General features: G+C 41.1%; 3 protein-coding genes and 1 long non-coding RNA gene across 5 annotated transcripts; 1 reads left to right on the forward strand and 3 right to left on the reverse strand.

Annotated features, from left to right (window-relative positions):
- Positions 1-120: 120 nt before the first annotated feature.
- Positions 121-1901, reverse strand: LOC135544457 (uncharacterized). Its single transcript, XR_010456340.1, has 4 exons — positions 1561-1901; positions 1034-1085; positions 849-909; positions 121-746 (listed from the first exon to the last, which is right to left on the reverse strand). It is a non-coding gene; the product is annotated as an uncharacterized LOC135544457 (long non-coding RNA).
- A 764-nt stretch (positions 1902-2665) lies between these two features.
- LOC135544444 (myosin regulatory light chain 2, atrial isoform-like) lies at positions 2666-6414 on the reverse strand. Of its 2 annotated transcripts, XM_064972064.1 has the most exons (7): positions 6353-6414; positions 3829-3930; positions 3579-3654; positions 3390-3494; positions 3219-3297; positions 3081-3129; positions 2672-2897 (listed from the first exon to the last, which is right to left on the reverse strand). In XM_064972064.1, exons 1-7 carry the CDS (start codon positions 6353-6355, stop codon positions 2793-2795), a joined length of 519 nt encoding a protein of 172 aa, XP_064828136.1. In that variant the 5' UTR covers positions 6356-6414; the 3' UTR covers positions 2672-2792. The 2 variants fall into 2 exon arrangements, with proteins under 2 accessions (XP_064828127.1, XP_064828136.1); XM_064972055.1 differs by having other exon boundaries at positions 2666-2897; positions 3390-3654.
- A 1650-nt stretch (positions 6415-8064) lies between these two features.
- LOC135544458 (hexokinase-4-like) lies at positions 8065-12902 on the reverse strand. The gene is made up of 10 exons (XM_064972085.1): positions 12807-12902; positions 11955-12117; positions 11542-11696; positions 11282-11401; positions 11056-11151; positions 10806-10905; positions 10444-10627; positions 9461-9616; positions 9059-9292; positions 8065-8960 (listed from the first exon to the last, which is right to left on the reverse strand). Exons 1-10 carry the CDS (start codon positions 12885-12887, stop codon positions 8813-8815), a joined length of 1437 nt encoding a protein of 478 aa, XP_064828157.1. The 5' UTR covers positions 12888-12902; the 3' UTR covers positions 8065-8812.
- Positions 12903-20341: 7439 nt separating this feature from the next.
- LOC135544463 (synaptobrevin homolog YKT6-like) lies at positions 20342-26404 on the forward strand. Its single transcript, XM_064972098.1, has 8 exons — positions 20342-20499; positions 20798-20968; positions 21195-21277; positions 21366-21466; positions 21642-21746; positions 22904-22969; positions 23158-23259; positions 23468-26404. The coding sequence occupies exons 2-8, from the start codon at positions 20865-20867 to the stop codon at positions 23501-23503; spliced, it is 597 nt and encodes a 198-aa protein (XP_064828170.1). The 5' UTR covers positions 20342-20499; positions 20798-20864; the 3' UTR covers positions 23504-26404.
- Positions 26405-26674: the final 270 nt, after the last annotated feature.

Raw genomic sequence — 26674 nt, forward strand, 5'->3', positions numbered from 1 at the left:
TGGATGACTTTGTGAATAGTGCAATTGTGAACGTAGAGACTTTTTGATCACAAACTTCTAAATGTCAGTGTTATGCGATGACTATCTGAGGTTATTTTATTTTGTCTTCGTGTTCCCCCCCCTGTTGTTTATAATTGTATGAGCTGCTGAAACGTTTCAGAGCCAGTTGATCAATCCTTACTGCCAGTTGATCAATCATTACTGCTAATCGTTTGGAAATAAACATGAGCCCACAGCTGTTCTCTCTTTTTTAGTGGTGTGTTCATTAGCAAGCTAAGCTACCAGAACAAGGTAGTCAGAATCAGAAAAACGCTTGTCAGTTGACGCTTTGAAATGTTTTGCTTCCGGTACTGTTGACACGAGTCGTACATAGGTTACGAAAGGGAGCCAAACAGTACAATAATAACAAAAGGCGATTGTTCGGTAGGCAAAGTGATAGGCATGGATTGCAGTTACACAGTCATTCCCCTTAACATATATTCTCCCTCTCCCTATGTTGTTTCTATGATTCATCACAGTAACAGGCAAGGAAGAGAACTTGGGGTGATCATAAAGACTCCATACAATGGGATTATATGGCACTAAGTAAAACGTGGTGTTGGGCATCCCATTCATAGTGCTGTGTCTCTAAAGAAGGGTACATGTTTGGGATTTTTTCGAGCTCTTCTCGTTGGTTTGTTTTCCTGAGGCTTTGCCTTCGTCACTGCCTCCATTCTTCTGTTGCGTGTTAGGATCTCTGCTCACACCTGGAAGAGTTGAACCAAATGAGTCATTCATATTTCTGTAAACATGTATGTTTAACACTAGCATATAAGGTGCAAGAAATTCCCTCTTCCTTACTAACTTACCAGGTGAGAAAGTGTCCATGTTCTCTCCATCTGGACCAGCACGGTGTTGACTGGTATCCTGCTTTTAGATTAAGCACATGTTATTTAACTACGTGAAAACACAGAACAACATCTAACGTGTTGATGTATTGCATCAGTTCATGTAAATGTATATTTGGCCTGTTATTAACAATGATGACACTTACCCCCAAAATGGTGCTATTGTGCTCTTTCTTCCATGCCTGGCTTTCCAGATGCCTGTTAATAACATCAGATCAGACTCACTAAATGTATTGCATTTCAGAGTAAGTGTACTGTCGCTACCTTGCAGTCCAACCAAGGTGCACAAGTATCGTTGTCTGAGGGAAGAGCTTGACCAGTTGAAACATTAATGAGCCTGTTTAGTGCCTGACATTCCTACGTCCTGCTGCATAGTTCACATGTAAGAGAGGGTACTATCAAATGGACGGTGAGAGGCAGCACTAAAACAGCTTTGGTTGACCACCAATAAAATGCCTTCAGATGTTAACAGCAAAGTTATTGAAATAGCCTAAAATTATGTGATGCATGAATTCATTGCATTTTTTTATATATTTGTTTTTACTATTGTTCTTAATGTTAATTGTAGCGGACACATGGACATGAATACAGTATGGTGTTTCATGAGGATGCAACATTTGTTTTAAACCAAGATGTCACTTTAATTCAACAGAGTAAAGATCAATCCACCCACCTTCTTAAATAGGAATCACAGTTCTTGACCGGTTTTGCCTCTTTCTTCACCCCATCTGGTGTCCACGCTATGGATGTATCTATCCCCACATCTACTCTACCCTCAGCTCCAGAAGATATAGGCATCTCTGCAACAACTACATCTCACACGGCAAAAAAATACAAAAATCTTACAAACACCTAACCGTAGGGACTTAGAAGCAGGGACTGAGGTAGCTTGTATCCCCAGCCTGGCTTACAAATTTGGGTGAACCTTGTCTGTCTAGCTCTGTTTGACCAATAGATGTGGTGGCTGTTTGGCAGTGGAGTTAACGGGTTTGTTGTTGTATCCACGGCAACCGAGGCCTAAATGACTGGAACCAGAGCCTTATATTTAGAATTGTATTCTAAATGCATAGCTCTGACTGGAACTACACAGGCTCATTGCAGTGTGCCCTTTCTCCTGGATGCACCTTACAGATCACATTTGGGGTATTAAAGGCCCAGTGCAGTTAACAATGAGATTTTTCTGTGTTTTAGATATACTGTATTTCCACGCTGAGGTTGGAATTATCTGTGAAATTGTGAAAATGATGATAATTCCCTTTTAGTGTAAGAGCCTGACATTTCTGGCTGTTTTGGTGGGATAGAGTTTTTTGATCTGCCTGGTGACATCAAAAGGCAGATCATCACAGCTAGTTTTCAGTTTTCCCCTCCCCACTCGGACCACTCCCAGACAGTCATAGCAAAATTCTTGCTTGAGAAATTGCTCTTGCGAAGGAACTATTTTTCTTTCGTTTTGACTGTTTTCAATTAAAATAATCACAGCAAGGTACTTAATTGTGTCCCAGAAATGATTTGACATTGATATAAAAATGGCTGCATTAAACCTTTAATCTAAATCGTGCTGTGTTTGAGGGGCAGATGGATGTGGGGGGGTAATTAGGTTGACTTGAACATGTTTTGTAGTGGTTAAGAGTAGTTTGTGAGTGTTCTGGTCCCAGTATCGGCAACAGCTGTCAGAAACAAGAGTTTGTATGACTGTAAAAAGGACAACACTTTCATTCAACTGTGCGATAGTACAAATACTAACTGTACTGTATCTAAATGTAACCACAAATAAACATAAACATTTTACAGACAGGTGTTGATTTGATTTCTTTACTGGATTGGCAAAAGACAACCACAGAGGAGATTCCAGTTCTGCCCTATCAGTGGTTATGGGTCGGGGGTCAGGTTTTTTGCTGAGGGCCTTTAGGACTCCTCCTTCTCGTCTCCATGGGTGATGATGTAACACAATGACTTGTAATCGATGTTGCCGGCCACGTCAATTGGCGCCACAGAGAACGCCTGTTCCACCTGAGGATTTCATCAGAAAACAGAGCGGGATTTAGACAACAATGTGAATTGACCAAAGGCCTACTTCCTATGTAGGACTGCTGATAGGATGGTTTATCTCTCTCTTAAGTAATGTCAACTGTGTGATTTGTTAATGTATCATTAAAAAAAAAATAGGTTAAAAGGAGAAAAAAGAATACCAACCTCCTCTGCTGTGAATTTATCCGCCTGGTTCATTAGTAACCGTTTAAACCTTTAAACAATACAGCTAATTAATCATTCATTGCCCACATTGTCATTGTATATTTTGGCAATCTGTGTATAGGTTCAAATGATACTGACTCATCCTTGTTGACGAAACCTGTGCCGTTTGGGTCGAAGAGCTTGAAGGCAGCGAGGATGGTGTCCTCGGGGTCTGTGCCTGTAAAGGGAGGGTTATAGTTCCGTTAACATGAACCGAAACCAAAGACGCATACAGCAGAAGGATGGAGAAGCAGAGGGATGGGGTCTTACCGTTGAGTTTCTCTCCAAATAGAGTGAGGAACACAGTAAAGTTGATGGGACCCTTCCCCTCATTCAACATCTCATCCAGTTCCTCATCCTTAACGTTCAGCTTCCCTGGTACACAAAAACATAAATCGACATACACACACACACGCATGCACATACACGCATTTTGTAAAGTGAGACAATTTAAAATACCTAGCTGTCCATAGGTTTCTCTCAGGTTCTGTTTTTTGATCACACCATCTCTGTCTTGGTCAATACAGCCGAAAGCCTGGAGATAAACACAGTACATCCGTTGTTAAAAGATTCCCCTCCCCCCCCTCAGAATTTTACCTTCATCGTAAAATAAATAACGAATATCCAAAATGTATTTATGTCTAATATTATGAGCCGTTTCCTCTGATGTCTATGGACCAGCCAGTGTAAGTGTACTGTAGCCATGCACCTCCTTGAACTCCTGTATCTGACACTGTTCGAACATGGAGAAGACATTGGAGCAGCTCTTCTGGGCTCCCCTCTGTCTCTTATTAGCAGCCTTCTTACTGGCCTGAGAAAACAGAAAAATAGACAGGAGGTTACGCATGGCCATATCACTGTCACCAGTCGTAAACGAATGAGAGCAGAGGAATCCAAAAAAGAATAACCACGTCAACACGTAACAATGGAAACCATGTATTCTACGTGAAAGAATAAAAATGAGTAATAAGGTCACATGTCACATACATTTAACACATATTTTTACAGTAAAACACCCAGGTTTACTTGACCAAGGTCATCCAGAGTTAGTACTTATTTATATTGAAATCATACTAACGACTATCTAAGGGATGAGTCATTTCTAATTTCTAATTAAAATAGTAGGACACATACTAAACTCCGCATAAAAAGATACTTCCCTTTTTCAGGACCCTGTCTTTCAAAGGTCATTCGTAAAAAATCCAAAATACTTCACAGATCTTCATTGTAAAGGGTTTAAACACTGTTTCCCATGATTGTTAATTAATTCATTAATGAACATGCACCTGTGGAACGGTCGTTTAGACACTGCGTGAACGTGCCTTAGGCATGCTGCAATGAGGCATGAGGACTGCAGATGTGGCCAGGGCAATAAATTGCAATGTCCGTACTGTGAGACGCCTAAGTCAGCGCTACAGGGAGACGATGAACAGCTGATCGTCCTTGCAGTGCCAGACCACGTGTAACAACACCTGCACAAGATCGGTACATCCAAACATCACACCTGTGGGAAAAGGTACAGGATAGCAACAACAACTGCCCGAGTTACACCAGAAACGCACAATCCCTCCATCAGTGCTCAGACTGTCTGCAATAGGCTGAGAGAGGCTGAACTGAGGGCTTGTAGGCCTGTTGTAAGGCAGGTCCTCACCAGACATCACCGGCAACAATGTTGCCTATGGGCACAAGCCCACCGTTGCTGGACCAGACAGAACTGGTAAAAAGTGTTCTTCACTGAAAAGTCACGGTTTTGTCTCACCAGGGGTGATGGTCGGATTTGCGTTTATCGTTGAAGGAATGAGTGTTATACTCTGGAGCGGGATTGATTTGGAGGTGGAGGGTCCATCATGGTCTGGGGCGGTGTGTCACAGCATCCTCAGACTGAGCTTGTTGTCATTGCAGGCAATCTCAACGCTGTGCGTTACAGGGAAGACATCCTCCTCCCTCATGTGGTACCCTTCCTGCAGGCTCAACCTGACATGACCCTCCAGCATGACAATGCCACCAGGCATACTGCTCGTTCACTGCGTGATTTCCTGCAAGACAGGAATGTCAGTGTCCTGCCATGGCCAGCGAAGAGCCCGGATCTCAATCCCATTGAGCACATCTGGGACCTGTTGGATTGGAGGAGGGGGGCTAGGGCCATTCCCCCCAGAAATGTCTGGGAAAGTTTGTTTTTTTTGTCGAGTTTATAAACGTGTTTTTGACTGTCGAAGTCGTACTTTTTAGTTAAAATTTGAAACCTAAATCTTGGCTTACTCTCTACAGTCAAAAACATTCTAGGGTCGTTCCACCAATTCAGTGCCTTTTGAGAAGTGTAACTTGGACAAATATTTTTTATATTTTTTTATTTCATCTAATTTTAACATTCTGTCATAAAGAGCACATGTTCAACTTCATAAAAAACGTTTTTCAAGAGGTTAAATAATAATAATTTTTAAAAAGGACTATAGAAGTGCCAAATAAGGTAACAGGGTTGTGCGATTGGGTTGTGACTGGGGAAATGGAAGCTTGTTGTGTGCAACAGGGAATGGCAATTGAATGCGCACTTGAATGCATGTTTTAACAATGTAATTGATAAAACATTTCTAGCCTATCTATGGGTAACAAACAGGGTTGACGTCTTATGCTCCACCCACTCATTTTTCCATCACAAAATACAAAATAATTGCTGCAAATAGCACAACCAGCTCTATGATTTGACTATTCAATGTTTCTTTTGAAAGAATATATTTAAAAACAAATAGTTTCACTATATTAAAATAAGAGTAAAGTTCACCTAACAGAGTTGACCTTAAAAATGAGGGATAGACATCAATGAATCACTAATCACAAGAAATAAATAACAATCCTCAGAAGTTACTTTGTCAAAGCAACAAAATAAGTTATGATGCAATGATGCAATTCCTAGAACTGACACAGGGTTGACAGAAGGACATATAAAATATTTGTTATATATTACATCAAATCTGATTTATTGAAGTCTGTATGTGGTCTATATTAAAGGGCACTTCATTTAATATAACAGGCTTTTAAAATCCAATATCGGTGCACGATTTCTACTTAAAATATCAAAGGGCACTCTTTTCGTGGAATGACCCTAATGTTTCATCACAACAATGAACTCCAGATTAAACAATAAATTCCAGATAAATGTTACATAAAGATTTTGCTTATGCGTAAAGTCAGATGGCAAATGATGTATAATATTGAGTCATTGTTCTAGTACTCACCATGTCTGTGTGTGGTATAGTGGCTCTATGTGCCCAGGACTAGGTGTGATGCTGGGTAGAGTTTATGTATTGCTCATGTTATCTTCTGCCCTCTTATAATAGGCCTGCAGTGTGTACCACAGTCCCATACATGGCCATATACGCTCTCTCTCGCGCGCTCTCTCTCTCTTGCTCTCTCTCTCTTGCTCTCTCTCTCTCTATGTGGACACGATAAGGACCCAAGGACCAGGATTCCACTGGGGGTGGAAAAGGGAGATAGGGAGAAGGAGCAGGAGAGGTGATAGGATGAGAGACGAGAAGGGAGAAAGAGACAGAGGGGGAGGTGGATTTGGACAAAATGGTGTGAGAGAGGAACCAGTGGGATATGGCAAGAGGGGAAGTGAAGATACCATGTTACCCATGAGTATGGCAAATGGTGGAAAAGGTACCCAATTGTCATACTTGAGTAAAAGTAAAGATACCTTAATTGAAAATGACTCATGTAAAAGTGATAGTCAGCCAGTAAAATACTACTTGAGTAAAAGTTTTTTAGTGTTTGGTTTTGAATATACTTAAGTATCAAAGTAAAAGTATAAATAATTTCAAAATTACTTATATTAAGCAAACCAGACGGCATACATTTCTTGTTTTTTAAATGTATCGATAGCCTGGGGCAGTGGCAGTTCTACCTTGTATGGCTTCCTCGGCGATTTTTCTTAACAATTTCTCACAAACCAGAAAAAAACACAACAATATGTCTGTGAAACTATATATTCACCATATTATGAATGAATTGTGGTTTATTTGGTGACATTTCGTATTGTGACTGATTTTACTAATTGTATTAGTACTGTACAAAGTTAAAGGTGCGCTATTTGATAGATTCTCCCTCGGGCTTCCATTAGGGAGAGCTGAGGTCAACCTACCCCCGCCCCCCTCCCCATCTTGTACTTCTGAGTGGGAGACCTTCCCAGGCAGTAGCCAGTCTAGCTCACAAACTAGAATCAGGGTTCCCACTCCGACAAGGTTAATTGACCCACAGTCCCACAAAGTGACATGATATCATTGAAGTAACGTGCAAATGAGCGATAGAAAACCGATTGCTCAAATGTCACAATTTTTTTTGTGCAGGCGCCCCGTGCCTCCCCCGGCAAGATGTTGCCCTGGGCGGCTGCCTAAATCCGCCACTGGCCAGGGAATGCTCCGACACTCAGACATTATTTACAAATTAATCATGTGTTTAGTGAGTCCGCCAGTTCAGAAGTATCAGCCATGACCAGGGATGTTCTCTTGATAAGTTTGTGAATTAGACCATTTCTTGTCCTGCTAAGCATTGAAAATGTAATGAGTCCTTTTGGGTGTCAGGGAAAATGTATGGAGTTAAAAGTACATCATTTTTATTAGGAATGTAGTGAAGTAAAAGTAAAAGTTGTCAAAAATATATATAGTAAAGTAAAGTACCGATACCCTAAAAAAACGACTTAAGTAGAACTTTCAAGTATTTTTACTTAAGTACTTTACACCACTGAGTATGGCTGTAGTTTACAGTCCTATTCAGTTGCATTGGGTGTTTGCCTGGGAAACTTTGTGTGAGTTGCTCACTTTAGTAAACAGAAACAGAAACTTGACAGTTCTTTATGACAGGATGTGGTCATGTACACTAAAGCCACTTCAGTTATTTGGCCCCTTCAATTTCAAATGATGATAGGCACACAACAAAATATTTGTATGTTACAGCAACTTTACTTACAACAATAAAAAATGGTCACATTACAAAGCACATTATCATTCTTAGATATACATAATAGGAATTAAGACCTTTACGCTCATCACAGATACATAACTTTTATAAATACACTATCAAAGAAATATTTAATTTCCCACGAACAGTAAGTGAAAGACTGCACTGCAATACATTTCAAATGGATAATCCCTTAGTTTTAAATTATATACGGATTAGGGATATAAACATCTCTGGATTAAACAGACAGCATCAAACTAAAAAACATACTGATGCTATAAATCAATGCCAATCGTTTTCCCTTTGACATTATGTTACATTATTAATCAAGCTTAAAATACCTGCAATCAGTGGAAGCTTGAGAACATGTTTAAACAAGGGTTCATTTACTTTCTGGGACTCACCACTTATGCATTGTGGGACTGCAGGGAATTTTCAGAGGCTCATCAGTTCAAAAACACATCTGCATAACACTGTACACTGGGAAAAGTGATGATTGAATCTGTCTCTGTGTTTCCCATGTTGTGTGTGCTGTGTGGTGGGGTTATTTTTATGTACAGTGAGTTATCCACACCCGTATTGCTTCTCTCACCAATGAGGAGTTACAGATTACTCTGTGAAAGCTTCAAGAGGAGGCCAGAGCTGGATCACCCTAGATGAGGTATCACTTACTGTATGAGGTCAGAGTTAAGCCTGGTTCACCAGCATCGTCCCCTATAGGTGGGAGGCTGTTACGACTCTCAGGGTGTCAGCATGCACGCTGCCATCTTACAGGCTACTGCCGAGATAAGTGCCGCCCCCCGGCCACTCCCTTCCTCTGATTGGATGAAGGTGATGTCACAGTGAGGCGTCAGCTCCCGCACAACTTTGTGGAACCTGTCCTGGAAACTGTGGAGGGAGATTAATATCAGAGTTAGAATAAAAAACATGACATTGTCGCTAGATATGACTAACATTATACTTGGTGACTCCCTCTCCCTCCTCACCAGGGGTGGAGTTTGTAGACGGAGCCGTCGATGCCCACAGTGATCTTCAACACCGCCTGGCTGCGGCGTTCTCTCATACGGTTGATGACGCCGGCTAACCCTGCCCCACACATGTGTGCTGCCCGCGTGGACACGCTCTCACAAGCTAGACGCACTATGTCACAGTCCAGCTCCGACGGCAACACGCCCAGCGTAGACAGGATGTTGTAGATCTGCTTTCTGTCTCCAGAGTCACTGAGGAACATACAGGGAGAGAACACACACTTAGACTTAGTGAGGGAAGCTTTGACTGGCTCGGACAGAAGACGGTCACTGACACAAAGAGTTGGAACTGTGTCAATGGCATTGTAATAGTGTTGACAGTTGTAATTCTAATGTCATTGTTGTGTCGTGACCCCTCACCTCTCTATCTGGGAGACATAGCGCGTCTCAAAGCTGCCGCGAGTCTTCAGCAGGTCAGAGGCTTCTCCGTTAAACAGCAACTCCTCGTTCACCAGCTTCAACAATACCAGCCGCACCAGCTCTCCCATGTACTTCCCACTGATCAGCTTCTCATAGCTACGGGAGCGATGGCGAGGAAGGAAGAGAGAAAGGGGGCAGAAGGGAGAGTTGAGGGAAGCAGCGGGGCAGAGCAAGTGGATGGAGGAAGAGAGAAAAAGAGCTGTGCGTCACACAACACGTGAACCTACATCCCTGTCATCGTCATTTCCCAGCTAGGCCGGGGAGAAACAAGATAGTGAGAGATTGAAAAGCAGGAGAGCGATCTCTCGGTGTGGTCGCTGTGGGGCCGAGAGAGAGAGATAAAGTGCTAGGGTGAGTGAGGCTCAGCTCAGCGGTTGCCCGTGTCAAGGGCCTGTCAGAGTAGACGGTAAACAGCCATTAGCCTGGCTGACATTAGCTAGCGCTGGACAGGAGCTCATTAATCTGACCCTGATGTGTAGTGACTGGGCTGCCACTAGCCTCGACTTGGAAAACAAGAGGGTTACCTAGTGACCACACATAGGCTGCAGGTTAGTGTCAGGTGAGTGTTGTAGACAGGTGAGAGAGAGAGGCACGTTTTCACCTGTACTCATCCTCAGGCTGCATGTGCATTGTGTCACAGGAAAGTACAGGTCTTTCAGAAACGCTTGACTCTCACATACTTGAGCTCTAAGAATGGACACATTTATACATGTCTGGATATACATGCAACCAGTACTGCACAAGATAAACTAGGTACTACTTTCAAATTTCTGCAAATTCCTGGAAAGTAATAAATTATTTTAGCCACTTTATGCCAATTAAAGGTAGTTTTATCACCAGTGGAGATTGTAACACCCCCTAAACTTAGGAAGGCCAAATTAGGTTATTGTGCTGAGATAAACAGTGTAAGGCCCAATACTCACAGTTGTTGTCCAGGGTTGAGTGATGTCTCGTCCACCACCCTGTCGTACTCCAATCTAAACTCCTCCAGCTCTCCGTTGGCTCCGAAGGCCCCCCACTCTGTGTTCACACACATCCTCCCCTCTTCCCCCTCCACCAGCTCCACTGTCCGCATCTCCTCCATGTAGCAAGCGTTACACCCAGTACCTGAGGACAGGACAATGCTCATATTACATTTGATTTGTGTGTCATATTACAGACAAATAGCAACATAGTAGACTTTAAGGAGAGGTAGAGAGCTGGTAGGTAACATGAGATAAATTGCTGATAAACCTGTGTGTGTGTGTGTGCATGCATCCGTGCACACGTGCGTGTGCATCCTTACCCACAATCATTCCCACTTCGCAGCTGCGGTCCTCATAGTAACAGGATATCATGGTGGCAACTGTATCGTTCACCATGGCAACGACGTCCATCTCAAAGTCCTGAAGAGTAAAGGAACATTTCAGTACGGCTCCATTTGCATGAATCTAATACCCATGTTTTACAAATGTATCATAGCATGTCTATCACAACATATCTATTATTCTATGTATCATAAACATAGAATCCTAATCCTGAAGTGAAAATCCTACCCCTCTCCTCTTGATGGCATCTCTCAGCAGTCCCACCACGTTGTTACCCTCTGCTCCAGACGCCTTGAACCCTTTGGTCCAGTTCAGTAGGATGCCCTGGGAGGAACACAGAGGGTTTGGGTTGGTAGCAGGGCTCAGACACTAACTCAGATACTCAGATAGTCACTTCCGTATCAAATCTCTAATCTGAAGTCTGTGCAGATCTTGTACTTAGTCCATCTCCAACCTTGTCTATGTTCTCATGTCGTACAGGAAAGGAGAAGGTGAATCCCAGAGGAAGCTTCTTGTGCTTGATGTGTTGTCTGTTCAGGAAGTCTGATATACACTCAGCAATGTAGTCAAAGAGCTGAAAAGAGAGGGGAAGGAGGGAAAAGGATGAAGGGAGAGAGAGGATGGTGAGTCATGATGATTTATGGGGGACACTGATTACACTAGTCGACACAGTGCAGTTCTGGGTGAACACTTCTAAGTACACTGCACTCTCACCATCTCAGCCGTGCCTGTCATGGCGTCCTCAGGGATGGAGTACATCTGGTGTTTGGTCTCCACCTTCCATCCCCTCTCCTCATCCTCCCCCACCTTCACCAACATCACACGGAAGTTAGTCCCCCCCAGGTCCAGGGCCAGGAAATCACCCACCTCTGACACAGCGCAACACACAGAACGGTGTCATATAGGATCAAACACACACAGCAGGGGTTTCTGGAATAAGAACATTGTTCTAGCTTATTTTTTTTATTTTTTTTAAAGCACTACAAATTGAATGTCAAATAAATCTAATAAGAAATGTCATGTTCTTTCACGTGCCATCCCCCATTTAGTACAAATAGCCTCGGTATCATGCATTTACATTGTTATTTCACAAGAAAGCATTATATAAACGAGGTATGTGCCTCTACCTGATCCTTCAGGGGTAGAACAGACATAGGTGGGCAGCATTTTGACACTGGCTTCCTGGTGCGTCTCTACACGCAGTCCCCGGTCCATCTCCCTCATCATCCTCTTCATCACCTCCTTCAACTGCTCCTTCTTCAGCCTGAACTCCGACAGGATCTGCTCCACCTGGGGAGGGAGGGAGGGACAGAGACCTCACAAGTAACCATCATAAAATTCATTCCTAGAATACCTTGAGAATAGAATAACATTATTTACCCAATGGAACTTCAGGTGTGGCATTTCTCAAGTCCAATGACACTTTATATATGCACGTTGTGAGTAGAGTACAGCATTTAAAGTACAGTAAAGGAAAGTGTGAAGAATGACAGTAAGGGTAAGGAAGATCTATTCCATGTTTAACTTCAGCCCTTTCTCTCTCTAATGTTTATTCATCTAAAATGTCAGCTGCGGAAACAGAAGCGTTGAAAACCAATTAAAAAAAATGTTGAATCATTTCAAAGACATAAAAGTTGCGTCATGCCGTATGCTCTGTGTTATGGTGGCTCTGAAATACATTTTGCCACCAAGATACACAGTTTCATCCAGGTATTTCACAAAGAGAACAAAGTAGTAAACTGAACGTCTGACAAAGCTTCTCACCCATAACTTCCTCTCAAACAACATGGAGCAGTATATGTGTGAAGACTTGAGTTAATTCAGACAACATTCATGCAGAGTAGAAAGTCAAATTATAACATTGTTAAGGCAATAATGTTCAAATTATTTTTTGAAAACTTAATCAACTCAAGTAAACCAAACCCAAATGAGATTATTCTGAATTTCTGACCTAAACTCTTCTGAAATGTGTGTCTTACCATGATGACTGTCTCTATCACAGAGCTGAGGCTACAAGGCATCTTCCCCATCTGGCCCATGAAGGAGCTGACGCACAGCATCTTGTCAAGCTCTCTAAATCACTCGCGTGTGTATCTAGGTGTGTGGTGAGTGTGTGTTTGCCATGAGTGTGTGTGTATGCAGAGTCAGTGAACTGTAAATGTAGTTGAATGAGGACCTCGGCTGTTTTTATGCTCTGGTAAAGGGGGCTGGCTGGGGGAAGATGGAGGCCCACACAAATTCCCACCCCCTAACCCTTCAACCAATCTAGCCAAGGACTTGTGGTCAGATGATATCTACAATTTCTGAGACAATATGACTCTAGTAATACTGCAAAAGAAATTAACAAACCAATTCAATTTTTTTCCTGAATACAAAGTTTTATGTTTGGGGCAAATCCAATAGAACACATTACCGAGTACCACTTTCCATATTTTAAAGTACAGTGGTGGATGCATCATGTTATGGGTATGCTTGTAATCGTTAAGGACTGGGGAGTTTTTCAGGATAAAAAAGAAACAGAATCAGCTAAGCACAGGCACAGGCACAAACCTAGAGAAAAAGCTGGTTCAGTCTGCTTTCCACCAGACACTGGGAGATGAATTAACCTTTCAGCAGGACAATAACCTAAAACACAAGGACACATTTTCAGAGGACAGGTTTTACCAAGAAGACAGTGAATGTTCCTGCGTGGCCTAGTTACGGAGTTGACTTAAATCTGCTTGAAAATCTATGGCAAGACCTGAAAATGGTTGTCTAGCAATTATCAACAACCAATATGACAGAGCTTGAAGAATTTTTAAAGAATAATGGGCAAATGTTGAACAATACAGGTTTGGAAAGCTCTTAGACTTACCCAGAAAAGCTCACAGCTCTAATCACTGCCAAAGGTGATTCTAACATGTATTGACTCAGGGGGTTGAATACTTACAGTATCTAATCAAGATGTATTAGTCTTTGATTTTTCATACATTTTTTAGAAATGTTTTATTTTTTAATTGTCCACTTTGACATTACATAGTATTTTATGTAGATTGTTGACAAAAAAAATAAAAAATTCAAACCATTTCAATCCCATTTTATAACACAAGAAAATGTGGAAAAAGTCAAGGGGTGTGAATACTTCCTGAAGGCACTGTAGCTTGCTACGCTATAGAATGTGAATTATCACCACAGGTCAATTTGAACAGCAAAGTATTGCAGTGAGAAAATCTTTAATATGCGTAATGACAAACCCAAAAGCAGGCAAAAAAATTACATTTAATCAGACAGGGTAAGGTTGATCTAAACTAAAACCTTTGAAAAGACATACAGCTAACTATTACTGTTGCTATTTAACCAACTTTCTAGTACAAGTAACCTACATTAATTTCCACTCTGTATCCCATTTGATGGCATGAATCACCAGACTTGGAAGTTTGTCTGTTTAGTAGAACAGGTAACATGGTCATTTGAGCTTAGTCATTGACATAGAAATAGTTGACATTTATAGATGACTGTGTTTGCTTAGAAAACGTGACAAAGGTGAGACCTATTTCATTGGGTTCAACAGAAGCCTCTCACAGGAACATGATTTACAGTAGGTCTGTATATATGTACCTACAGTACTAAGATATCTTCACATAGTGAGGCAGATCAGACACTGGTATAAAGAGTGTAATATTGCTGTATTCAAAGTCTTAGTCATTGTTTAACTAGCTCAATATTAGATGTCAAAGCATCTAAATTTAGCGCACTGCAAAGTTGAATGACCGATAAAATCAATAATGAAGCGTTGTAGGCAAAGGTCTCCTGTGCTTATCACCCAAAAAGGTTTAATTTTAGACATGACCAATGGTGCTGTCAAAAACAACTCCAAAAATAGCTGTGGTGACCCTTTCCCGAGTGCCCCGAAATCTCCTGATTTCAGAATAAATGCAACAGTAACTCTTACCAACAGGCTGACACACACTTTGTCAACTACAACTTGCCTTATCAGGAGATTAATCATGGATTTAATTCAAATAGCACTTTAATTTATATAGTACTTACAGGGAGAATCTCAAAGATAGAATCTGAATTAGCTAAATTAATTGGTAGCTCATGCATGTACAAAACTGCATGAACAAAGATCTTCAGTAGAGGCTGGCACAAATCCAGATTATATTTGACTCGGCCTGTTTCCACAATAATAAGAGATTGAGTTAATTTAAACATTCCATATTCTTTATTATTTATCAGTATAATCATGTGTAATAAATCATTGTACTGTATTATGAATTCAAACCTGAAGAATATGTTTTATTGTGTGTAAAGTTTGATTGAATAGCCACCCCCCAACATGCACATGTGCAACATAAATCAGAAAAGAGGTGAGGATCTTAATTGAACCTTCCAGTATAACCCTGGGCAATGATGCTATAGGTGTTACTGTAACACACACACACACACACACACACACACACACACACACACACACACACACACACACACACACACACACACACACACACACACACACACACACACACACACACACAGGCACACAGGCACACACACATGCTGCTGTTTGACAAATCCCTCCATGTTTGATTGGTGTCAGGTCCTTTTATGGATGGAACTTGAATGTGTGCCAAGTAAGTTCTCCATAGCTGACTTTGACGGCTAATTTAACCCAGTTAGAGCTCTCCTACTGGGCTGTTTGCTGAGATGGCCTGATGGGCAAGGCTTCCATTCACCTGCCTCACTCCTCAGATGAGACCACATAAAACCACCCACTTTTTATTCATAACAACTGTCTACAGTCATTGAGCTAACACATCCACCTCCTTAAAAACCAAAAATTGCGAAAGTCATCTTTCAAAAATAAAGCACAAATAGTACTACTTGTACAATGCCACATTTAGAATGTTAAATTCTGTAGGCAAGTAATCTAAATAGCCTGATAATTCAGTTTTCATATACACCTTATCTGATACCCTGTTTCATGCTTTCATGGACTTTGGCAGTGATTTATTTTTATGCTTCTAAAACTCAGTTTGCTAGAAAGTAGGATTTTCCATTGCCCTGGAATGAGACTTTCTAAATAGGATAACTTAAAGCGGCCCTTCGGGGAATCTTCCATTAAATGGATAAGATTATCCCAATATTTTATACCTCATCCATCGTATGAGGATCCATATCATACATGTCCTGCCCGGTCATGGGTGCTGTCTGCTGTGGAACAGTAAGCGTGTTGTTCAGTTGGGCTACGAGAGCAGGTTGGAAAGTAGCAGTTGGTCTTGAATCTTCATCTATGAATACAGGCCTATTGAACATGTGTTTGAGGAGTGTCCAAATTATTTATGTCCAACCAGTTCCTCAGTGGACAACATTGTCTGATGTTAGGCTAGTTATTCTGTCAAATAATACACACTAAAGGCCTGTATAAATAAACAAACACTATTTTAGTTCAAAGTGTTCACTCAACTGCCTGGAAGAGTCTGTATAGGCTAGTCCTAAAATAAACCTTATTTTATTCATTTGTGCGCTTTTGTAGTTCATGACGCATCCCACTGCAGCCATCAATAACAGAAGTGCACTGGCCAAAAAACCCAGATTCAACCTCAGATAAAATCAAGTCCTTCTCACCATGGTCCTCAGATCCCAAAATGTAGCAGTAACATTCAAATAATCTCCATCCAAGTAACCTCAATGTATACCCCAAAATAAATGTTGTATTGCTTTTCCGTTTGAGAAAACCATCTCACATACACCTCCAAAGCTCTTAGCCTACATCTCATTAACTAGGCTGCTATTTTTTTCTCAAAATCTATGGCAACCAAAACTGTCAGATTAAAGGGGGGGAAACACCCCTTATCCTGCCAACATATGCTCACAATAGCTTTCTTTCACTGTCTCCATGCCCAACGTTTTCAATTCGCTGCCCTGGGAGTCAATAATTTATCTGCACACTTCTCGTATGGAAAGCACTTAGCACCGAGTTAAGTGGCCAGGAGGAAATTGTTAAATTAAGCAAAATTACTTAGGAAAACAACAAATGAGAGTGGTGAGAAATCAGAAGTGGCAAGGCCTATACTCGATCGAAAGGTCACTGTCTACTCACTACCTGTCCTAATAAGCCTAATAATAATAATTTGTGAGGGTTTTATACACTCCATTACTTATTTATACTTATTTATTTGGACAGTGAAGCTAAAACGTTTAATCTGGATATATACTCCAGCATTTTGGATTTGAGATCAGGGATTGTTTTTGCTATCAGTCAAGTCAAATCAAATTTCATTTGTCACATGCCCTGAATACAACAGCTGTAGACCTTACAGTGAAATACTTACTTACAGTAAAAGCCCTAACCAAAAACACAGTTTAAAAAAAATTAACAAATACAAAATATAAATAAAAAATTACAAATAATTAAAGAGCAGCAGTAAAATAAGAATAGAGAGGCTATATACAGGGGTACTGTTAAGGCTTTCTAGGTGGGAAGGAGAGTCGGACCAAAATGCGGCGTGTAGATTGCGATCCATGTTTAATAAACAAACATAAAACACGAATCAATTACAAACACTACAAAACGTAACGAAAACAGCCTATACTGGTGTAAATAAACACATAACAAGGACATCAGGACACTAAGGACAATCACCCACAAAACACTCAAAGAATATGGCTGCCTAAATATGGTTCCCAATCAGAGACAACAATAAACACCTGCCTCTGATTGAGAACCACTTCAGACAGCCATAGACTTAACTAGAACACCCCACTAAGCTACAATCCCAATACAAACAAACCACATACAAAAAACCCATGCCACACCCTGGCCTGACCAAATAAATGAAGACAAACACAAAATACTTCGACCAGGGCGTGACAGGTACCTGTACAGAGTTAATGTGCGGGGGCACCGGTTACTCGAGGTAATAATAAAGAGTTATTAAAGTGACTATGCATAGATAATAACAGTGAGTAGCAGCAGCGACAGATGTGGTGTACTCCTCAATGCCATCAGAAGAATCCCGGAACATATTCCTGTCTGTGCTAGCGAAACAGTCTTGTAGCTTAACATCTGCTTAAACTGATCACTTTTTTATTGATCTAGTCACTGGTGCTTCCTCCTTAATTTTTGCTTGTTAGCAGGAATCAGGAGGATAGAATTATGGTCAGATATGCCAAATGGAGGGCAAGGGAGAGCTTTGTACGCATCTCTGTGTGTGGAGTAAATGTGGTCTAGAGTTGTTTTCTCTCTGGTTGCACATTTACATGCTGATAGTAATTTGGTAGACAGATTTAAGTTTCCCTGCATTAAAGTCCCCGGCCACTAAGAGCGCCACCTCTGGAAGAGCGTTTTACTGTTTGCTTATGGCGGTATACAGCTCATTGAGTGCGGTCTTAGTGCCAGCATCGGTCTGTGGTGGTATGTAAACAGCTCCAATTTTTTTCAATGAAAACTCTCTAGGTAGATAGTGTGGTCTACAGCTCATCATGAGATACTCTACCTCAGGTGAGCAAAACCTTGTGACTTCCTTAGATATCGTGCACCAGCTGTTGTTTACAAATATACATAAACCGCCACCCCTTGTCTTACCAGAGGTTACTGTTCTATGATGGTGATACAGTGTAAAACCTGCCAACTGTATTTTGTTCATGTCGTTGTTTAGCCACAACTCGGTGAAACAAAAAATATTACTGTTTTAAATGTCCCGTTGGTAGTTTAAGCTTGCTCGTAGGTCATCAATGTTATTGTCCAATGATTGCATGTTTGCCAATAGAACATATGGCAGTGGGGGCTTACTCAGTCGCCTACAAATTCTCAGAAGGCAGCCCGACCTCCACCCCCTTTTTCATTGTCTTCTCTTCACGCAAATGATGAGGATTTGGGCCTGTTCTCGGAAAAGCAGTTTTTCCTTCACGTCGGACCCTTCAGACTTGTTAAAGGAAAAAGCTGCTCCAGTTCGTGGTGGGTATCACTGTAATCCGAAGTTATTTTTGGTCATAAGAGATGTTAGCAGCAACATAATGTACAAAATAAGTTTAAAAATATGTTAAAAATAAGTTACAAACAACACAAAATATAAACAAAATAACACAGTTGGTTGGGAGCACATAAAACATCAACTATCCATTCTGGCGCCATTCTACAAGTCGTTACTGTTGCCTATGCTATTTAATAAACTGTAGTATTAATCCGCAATGGACTAGGACGAGAATATTCCTTGCCCCCAGGTGAATTGGAGTTGATGATAATGCAAAGACTGTCAATAACCTAGAGAACATGAGACAAATACATGCAGCTGTAAGCCATGGAACACTTTGATTGGCCATTGAGCCAACGGCAGCTATTGCGCTAATAATTCCGGCTGTACAAATAGCAAAAAAATATTTCAGACACCCCCCCTGATTTATAGCTCTACCGCCAGTGCTTAGATTTACCATTGCATTAAGATTGTCAAAATAGAAGCCCAAATGTGTAATATGAGGCAACAGTACAGAATGTCACCTTTTATTTGAGGGTATTTTCATATATGTCTGTTTTACCGTTTAGAAATTAAAGTTATTTTTGTATCTAGTCCCTCCCTTTTGAAGGTGTTATAAGTATTTGGACCAATTCACTTATAGTGTATTAAAGCAGACAAAAGTTGAGTATGGTCCCAAATTCCTAGCACGCAATCATTACATACATCTCCAAACTTCTTGGATGGATTTGCAGTTTGTTTTGGTTGTGTTCCGGATTATATTGTGTCCAATAGAAATGAATGGTAAATCACGTGGCATTTTGGAGTCACTTTTAATTCTAAATAAGAATAGAATATGTTTCTGAACACTAGTACATTAATGTGGATGCTGCCATGATTACAGATAATCATGAATTAATAAATCGTGAATAATGATGAGTGAGAAAGTTATAGAGGCTCAAAGATAATATATCCAAAACATGCTAACCTTTATGCTAACCTTCATTACCAATGGGGGGTACCCTCAGAATCCCTACTTCCCAGAGCTATGCCTGTGACACCAGCAGGGAGTGGGGTCACAGCCAGGGTACCCATTATCAGCTACCTTTCGGTTACTGGTCCAATGCTCTAACCTTGAGGCTACCCGCAGCCTATGTTGTTGACATGTTACAGTAGGCCTATAGAAAAGATATACATGAAAACATTAGGCATCATAATTTAGGCCAGTACCTATAGTAAACTATTTATTATATAGTCACAAATAGATCTGTACATTTGGTTGTGTGGCTGGGATTGTAGATAATATGGGAAATAAGAATAGTCTACCAGTTGCTGGCTGAAAACTAGGCCTATGCATAAATCAGTTATAAAAACAAAATATACATTGTGTCCCATGTATTTATTTTATTTTATTAGAACCGCTCAGCAAATAGACGTAAAAAAGTGCTGATAGTAAGCCTACACGCAACACAACATTTTCCTATGCTTACTTTTTCACACCTCAAGCACAAGCGAAGTAGGAACTGTACACAGTATTGTAATGAGGCCGTGTTGCATTCCGGAACAATTACCCTGTGGGACATTGCTTCGATCGTGACGTGGTTGGTGTGGCTAGAAAGAGACGAACTGGTCATAATACTGATAACTTCCTACAGATCGTTCATTAAGTTATTATGGAATAATTCAGTTGGTATTTTATTCTCAACAGTTAACAAACCATTTAGTGCAGTCTTCTCTGGTAAGTAAGTACGACAAGGGAACTTGAGCTAGCTCCATCGTTCTTGGCACTTAGTTTAGCTAACAACAACAATTGTGCTAACGTTAGCTCGCAAGCAGCACAAAAATATGGCGAGAACGGTAGCTACATGTCGATAAACGTTAGTCTATCGTGGTAGCGTTAGTTAGTTCGGCAATCGTTTGGATTGTAGAGTGTGTGTGTAGTAGACAGTAAGCTACCTTGCAGTTTATGTATTGTGTGGCTGTACGGATGGTTTGGCTCATGTGATTTGAATTAGTGTCACTTTCTTGACATGTAGGCATTGAGACCTCTAGGCTGCTGCGCTGGGACACGCCAGTCATAGCCCTGGGACTGTCTGCGTCATCATGAAGCTGTACAGCCTAAGCGTTCTCCACAAAGGAGCGACTAAATCCAATCTCCTCAAATCCGCATATGACCTCTCCTCCTTCAGTTTCTTCCAGCGCTCCAGGTGGGTCTTCCTCTTGGCACATGGGTTGAGGTGCATCTCAATAGTCTAAGGGGGTTCCTTCCCTCCATCTTCACTGATTTGAACTTGTACATCTGGGCAGATGAAGAAGTTAACACCCCTGCCATTAATAATAGCCCATCTTAAACCTGTCATGGGTTTGGACTTCATTAGAATTTACAAGAACACCAACAATGTTTTCATCATTGTTTGTGTTTGGTTTTGGCAGTGTCCAAGAGTTCATGACCTTCACCAGCGCCTTGATTGTGGAGCGTTCTGCACACGGCAGCCGAGCCTCAGTCAAAGAACAAGGTTAAGCCCTGATACTTTGGGCTATAGCATATGGGAGTTTATTTGTTATGTGAGGACACCTATAATTTCTACCCTTTCCTCCCTCCAGAGTACCTGTGCCATGTGTATGTGAGGAATGACAGTCTGAGTGCGGTGGTGATAGCAGACAGCGAGTACCCCCAAAGAGTCGCCTTCACACTACTAGACAAAGTGGGTACACTGCCAAGAGGTGCATTACCTCCTTAGCAACAAGTGAAGAATATTACTCTCTGTTCTGGGTCTTGTTCCTCTCAAGGTTTCTTCCAAAGTTATTGCTCCTCGCCAGGCCCTTTCGGCTTTATTTTTTATGTTTTCAGCTGTTCTAGATTGTTGTTTGATCATGTAGGTGTTAGAGGAGTTCTCCAGGCAAGTGGAAAGTATAGACTGGCCATCTGGAAACCCAGACACTATCAACTACAAAGCCCTGGACATCCACCTGGCCAAATACCAGGTACACATGGCATCCTGTCTCTGAAATAGACACATAAAATGCACTACCATTCAAATGTTTGGGGTCACTTAGAAATGTCCTTGTTTTTGAAAGAAAATGTTTTGTTCATTAAAATATCAAATTGATCAGAAATACCGTGTAGACATTGTTAATCTTACCCGCAAAACACCAGTCTCAACATCAGCAGTGAGGAGGCGACTCCGGCATGCTGGCCTTCTAGGCAGAGTTCTTTTGTCCAGTGTCTGTTCTTTTGCCCATCTTAATCTTTTCTTTTTATTGGCCAGTCAGATATGGCTTTTTCTTTGTAACTCAGCATCCCGGAGTCGCCTCTTCACTGTTGACGTTGAGATTGGTGTCATGCGGGCACTATTTAAAGAAGCTGCCAGTTGAGGACTTGTGAGGCGTCTGTTTCTCAAACTAGACACTCTAATGTACTTGTCCTCTTGCTCAGTTGTGCACCGGGGCCTCCCATTCCTTTTTCTATTCCGGTTAGGGCCAGTTTGCGCTGTTCTGTGAAGGGAGTTTTACACAGCGTTGTACGAGATCTTCAGCTTCTTGGCAATTTCTCTCATGGAATAGCCTTTATTTCTCTGAACAAGAATAGACATGAGTTTCCTCAGAAAGTTCTGTGTTTCTGGCCATTTTGAGCTTGTAATCGAACCCACAAATGCTGCTGCTCCAGATACTCAACTAGTCAGAAGGCCAGTTTTATTTCTTCTTTAATCAGAACAACAGTTTTCAGCTGTTCTAACACAATTGCAAAAGGGTTTTCTAATGATCAATTAGCCTTTTAAAATGATTAACAGTGTGTCATAGGAACACAGGAGTGATGGTTACTGATAATGGGCCTCTGTACACCTATGTAGATATTCCATTTGTTTTATTTTTTATCAGCCGTTTCCAGCTACAATGGTCATTTACAACATTAACAATGTCTACACTGTGTTACTGATCAATTTGATGTTATTTTAATGAACAAAAAAAAATGCTTTTCTTTCAAAAACAAGGACATTTAAGTGACCCTAACTTTTGAACAGTAGTGTACATTGCACATAGATTAATAAAATAACACTTGAATAACCAACCCTACTTTGAGTCCTTCATGTTTCTTCTTGGATGATTGTGTAAGTTTGACAGAATTTGTGTTCTCTCCTCAGAACCCCAGAGAGGCAGATGCGATGACCAAAGTGCAGGCTGAGCTAGACGAGACAAAAATCATTTTGGTGAGACACTTTAGTCGACACTCGCGTACAACTCCAAAACATCTCCCATAATGAGGAAACTTTAGATAAGAGAAGAACATTTTCCCCTTGTGTAGGAAGCTTGCACTACTGTATGTCTGACACTGTTAGTGCCTGTGGTTGGTAGGATGCTGTATATGAAGTGGACTGGGCTGTGATTGTCTCTGCAGCACAACACCATGGAGTCTCTGTTGGAGAGAGGGGAGAAGCTGGATGACCTGGTGCAGAAGTCTGAACACCTGGGGAACCAGTCTAAAGCCTTTTATAAGACTGTGAGTGGTGACTGAACTGCGCTCTCCAGTTCAAATTTTCACAGCATCTTAGATTAAACCTGGGCTACTTTTATCCCAATTTAATTTGCTACAATTCATCAAAACTTTTTTATTAAGACAAATTTCCATTACATATGTATCCTTCCCAGTGTGAAATTGATATTGTAATCGCTGATCAGTCACTTTGTCTGTGTTTTCTATCCAACAGGCACGGAAGCAGAACTCATGCTGTGAGGTCATGTGATGTTGCGGATTGTCCTCTTGGATATATCTCTCTTGGCCTTTCTGCTCATTCTACAACTTCCATCGTGCCCCAGCACTCCAGGAGACCGAATGGCCTCCACTCAGTCTCTGGGAGGGCGCAGGGGGGGAGGAGGTGGGATCTCTGGAATCTCTTTACATGCTTACTGGGGAAGAGGAGAGGAGGTGGGGCTGCAGGACTTGTGGGGTTTCATCAGGAAGATATCATACGTATTGGCTTCATTGTAACGGTTCAAAGGGTGTTTTGAGGAGGTTCATAGCCAGCCAGGATGTGTTTGTTTTTCAAAATGTCTTAAACCGTTTCCTGAATTCAGACTGTATCAGAGTCTTAATCTGAGTTTGAACTCAGCTTTCTGGGAGTTTATCTTTGTCAGGGTTTCGCCAAGCATAATCTCCCTCTGTACTCAATGCAGTAACTCACAGGATCTGCTGGTGATCTCATTAAGGTCTGGTAGTGACATTTTATTTCCTCTGCCCCGTGGATGACACGGTTTCCTCACATTCGTGGTTCAGGGCCTGAGACAACAGAACTTCATGATGAAATCCTCTGAGTTTGTTTTCAAAGCTAATTTCTACAGGACATTAATTGGATTAGTGTTTTGATTATGTAACCTAATCAAAACAACAATATGTAACCCATTGATGTTTTGTTCTCTATGAAGACGTGAAATCTTTGAAACATTCCCAGGTTTTTCAAATTCATAAAAGTTGATTGGTATTGCAGCACAAGCGGGTGAACTTATGTTGAACTAAAATGGGGAGCTTATGTTGAACTAAAATGGGGTGGCCTGTACTTATAGAGCATTGTGTAGATGTCTACAGATTCTCATTGATAGACAAAGCCTTATTAAAATATGGGGTTAGATTGAAGTCCCCCTACGCATGAGTATGTGTTTGGAAAGTGTCCTATTGGAGGGGAACTCTGACTTTGTAATCCTTCTAAAGCTGTTGTGTTTCTCGTCTGGACAAAGGCTTAAGACATGGCACACAATGAATCAGCCACAACCCACCCACCAATGGGTTTTGCTCCACCATTAGGTGTTCTACTGCAGCCTTATGTCTGCAGCTCTGCCCCCTGTTGGCAGTGTGAACATACATCTGGATTGGATTTCAACTCTAACTTCATTTTGGAACAAGGAAATTACTACCTGAGGTTATTATTTCATGGTGAGCAATGCTTGTAATGTTGCAGGTAGAAATGTAATGTATAGAACAGACAAGATTCCCTTTTCAGCATAACACTGAATCATGTGTGTTTTACAAATATTTCTTTCAATGTATTCTGTTTCATTTAACAGCCTCAGCTTTGCGTGCACAACACAACACACTCACAGATCACTCATTTGTTGTGATCAGTATTAAACATACCCATTTGATTTTCTTTTGTTTAGCAGAAATGGCTTCAGGTTGTAATTGTGTTTCCAGACCCCAGCGGATATGTGAGATAAAGAGAGGCCTTTGATATTTTAGCTGTAGTATATCTTGCTGCTTTATTTTGTGTGTATGACCTAGTTGTGTGTATGTGTAATTGTTTGTGACTGTGTGCAAAGGCATAATTAGTCAGACTAACTGCTCTTCTTGCTTTATGTCACAACTTCTGTGCAATCGCAGGTTGACTATATATTCTCTCCAGATAATGTTGTATTTTGAAACCTGTTTCTCATTTGAGTAGGGAAACAGTTCATTTGACCCCAGTGTTTCCAATGAAAGATACTTCTACGACCCTTGTACATGCTTATGATGTCAAACTCTCTAATCTCCAAATTATCATGTGCTAATCTGAAATCTAAAATGTCCGATTTGCTAACTAGTTGAACATGGCACGTGTATAAGTTAGCAAGTTGGAAACTTCAGAGTTTCAATTTGCACCTAAAGGATGCATAAACTATGGGTGGAAAAAAACACATTTGCCATAGAGTACCGCAGTATGAGTCATAATACCCATAAAACCTAGTGGTCAAATAAGGCAATGGTTCCAATTGTTTTTCCACCAATCATTTTTCCCCATTGGGGATTTTAGAAACGCAGCATTAGGCTGTGTTTAGTGTAGGCTTATCCTGGCATAGCATCTTGAGAACCGTGTAAATCTCTTGAGCAAGGTGACATACAATCGCCTGTATTTACCCCTTCATAATTAAATGCTAATTAGCTGCTAATGTGGCTATCATAAAGAACTACAAATGTCAGGCAATTCTTCTACAAGTCTCCTACTCGCTGCATAGATTGAAATGTTAATAGATTAATCATAGGCAGTTTGTAGACCAGTCGTAGACTATTTTGTTCACTCGTGCTGCAGAAGACACCACAGATGTTTTGGAACATCGGTCTTGGCTGGCCCAGTTCTTATCTTGGCGAAACAGTCGCGCCCTGCAGCACAGTCCTACTTTAATTTCCTCAAATGTTTTTGTTAAACCTGCTTTTTGGTGTTAACCAACGATTTATATAGGCTACATTAGATGACTGATGGAGCACAGTTTTGACACCACCGTGCCTCCATCTTGGCACTCCCCCACTATTGTAAAAAATTGTTTTTAAGCTATAGAATGTCTACATTTGTTTTTGCCACCTTTATTCTATTACAGTCCCCTTAAATGCAGGGATGGGCAACTCCAGTCTGCAGGGGCCGAGTGATGTCACACTTTTCCCCCAGCCTTACAAAACACAGCTGATTTAGCTAGTTGCGTTTTAAACTGAAGATCATGATTAGTTCATTATTTGAGTCAGGAGTGTTAAGTATGACACCAATAAGGCCCCTGAGGACTGGAGTTGCCCATCCCTGCCTTAATGCATACTTTAAAATTATACTGAACAAAAAATAAAAACCGCAACATGTAAAGTGTTGGTCCCATGTTTCATCAGCTGAAATAAAAGATCTCACACAGTTTCCATATGCACAAAAAGCTAATTTCTTTTAAATGTCGTGTACAAACTTGTTTACATCACTGTTTGTGAGCATTTCTCCTTTGCCAAGATGACATGCCACACTTGTCTGGTAATTGATTAAGAAGCTGATTAAACAGCATGATCATTACACAGGTGCACCTTGTGCTGTGGACAATAAAAGGCCACTAAAATGTGCTGTTTTGTCACAACAATGCCACAGATGTCTCAGGTTTTGAGGGAGCGTACCAAATTGGCATGCTGACTGCAGGAA

The sequence above is a fragment of the Oncorhynchus masou genome, chromosome 1 (assembly GCF_036934945.1).
Source record: "Oncorhynchus masou masou isolate Uvic2021 chromosome 1, UVic_Omas_1.1, whole genome shotgun sequence".
NCBI classification, from domain to species: Eukaryota; Metazoa; Chordata; class Actinopteri; order Salmoniformes; family Salmonidae; genus Oncorhynchus; species Oncorhynchus masou.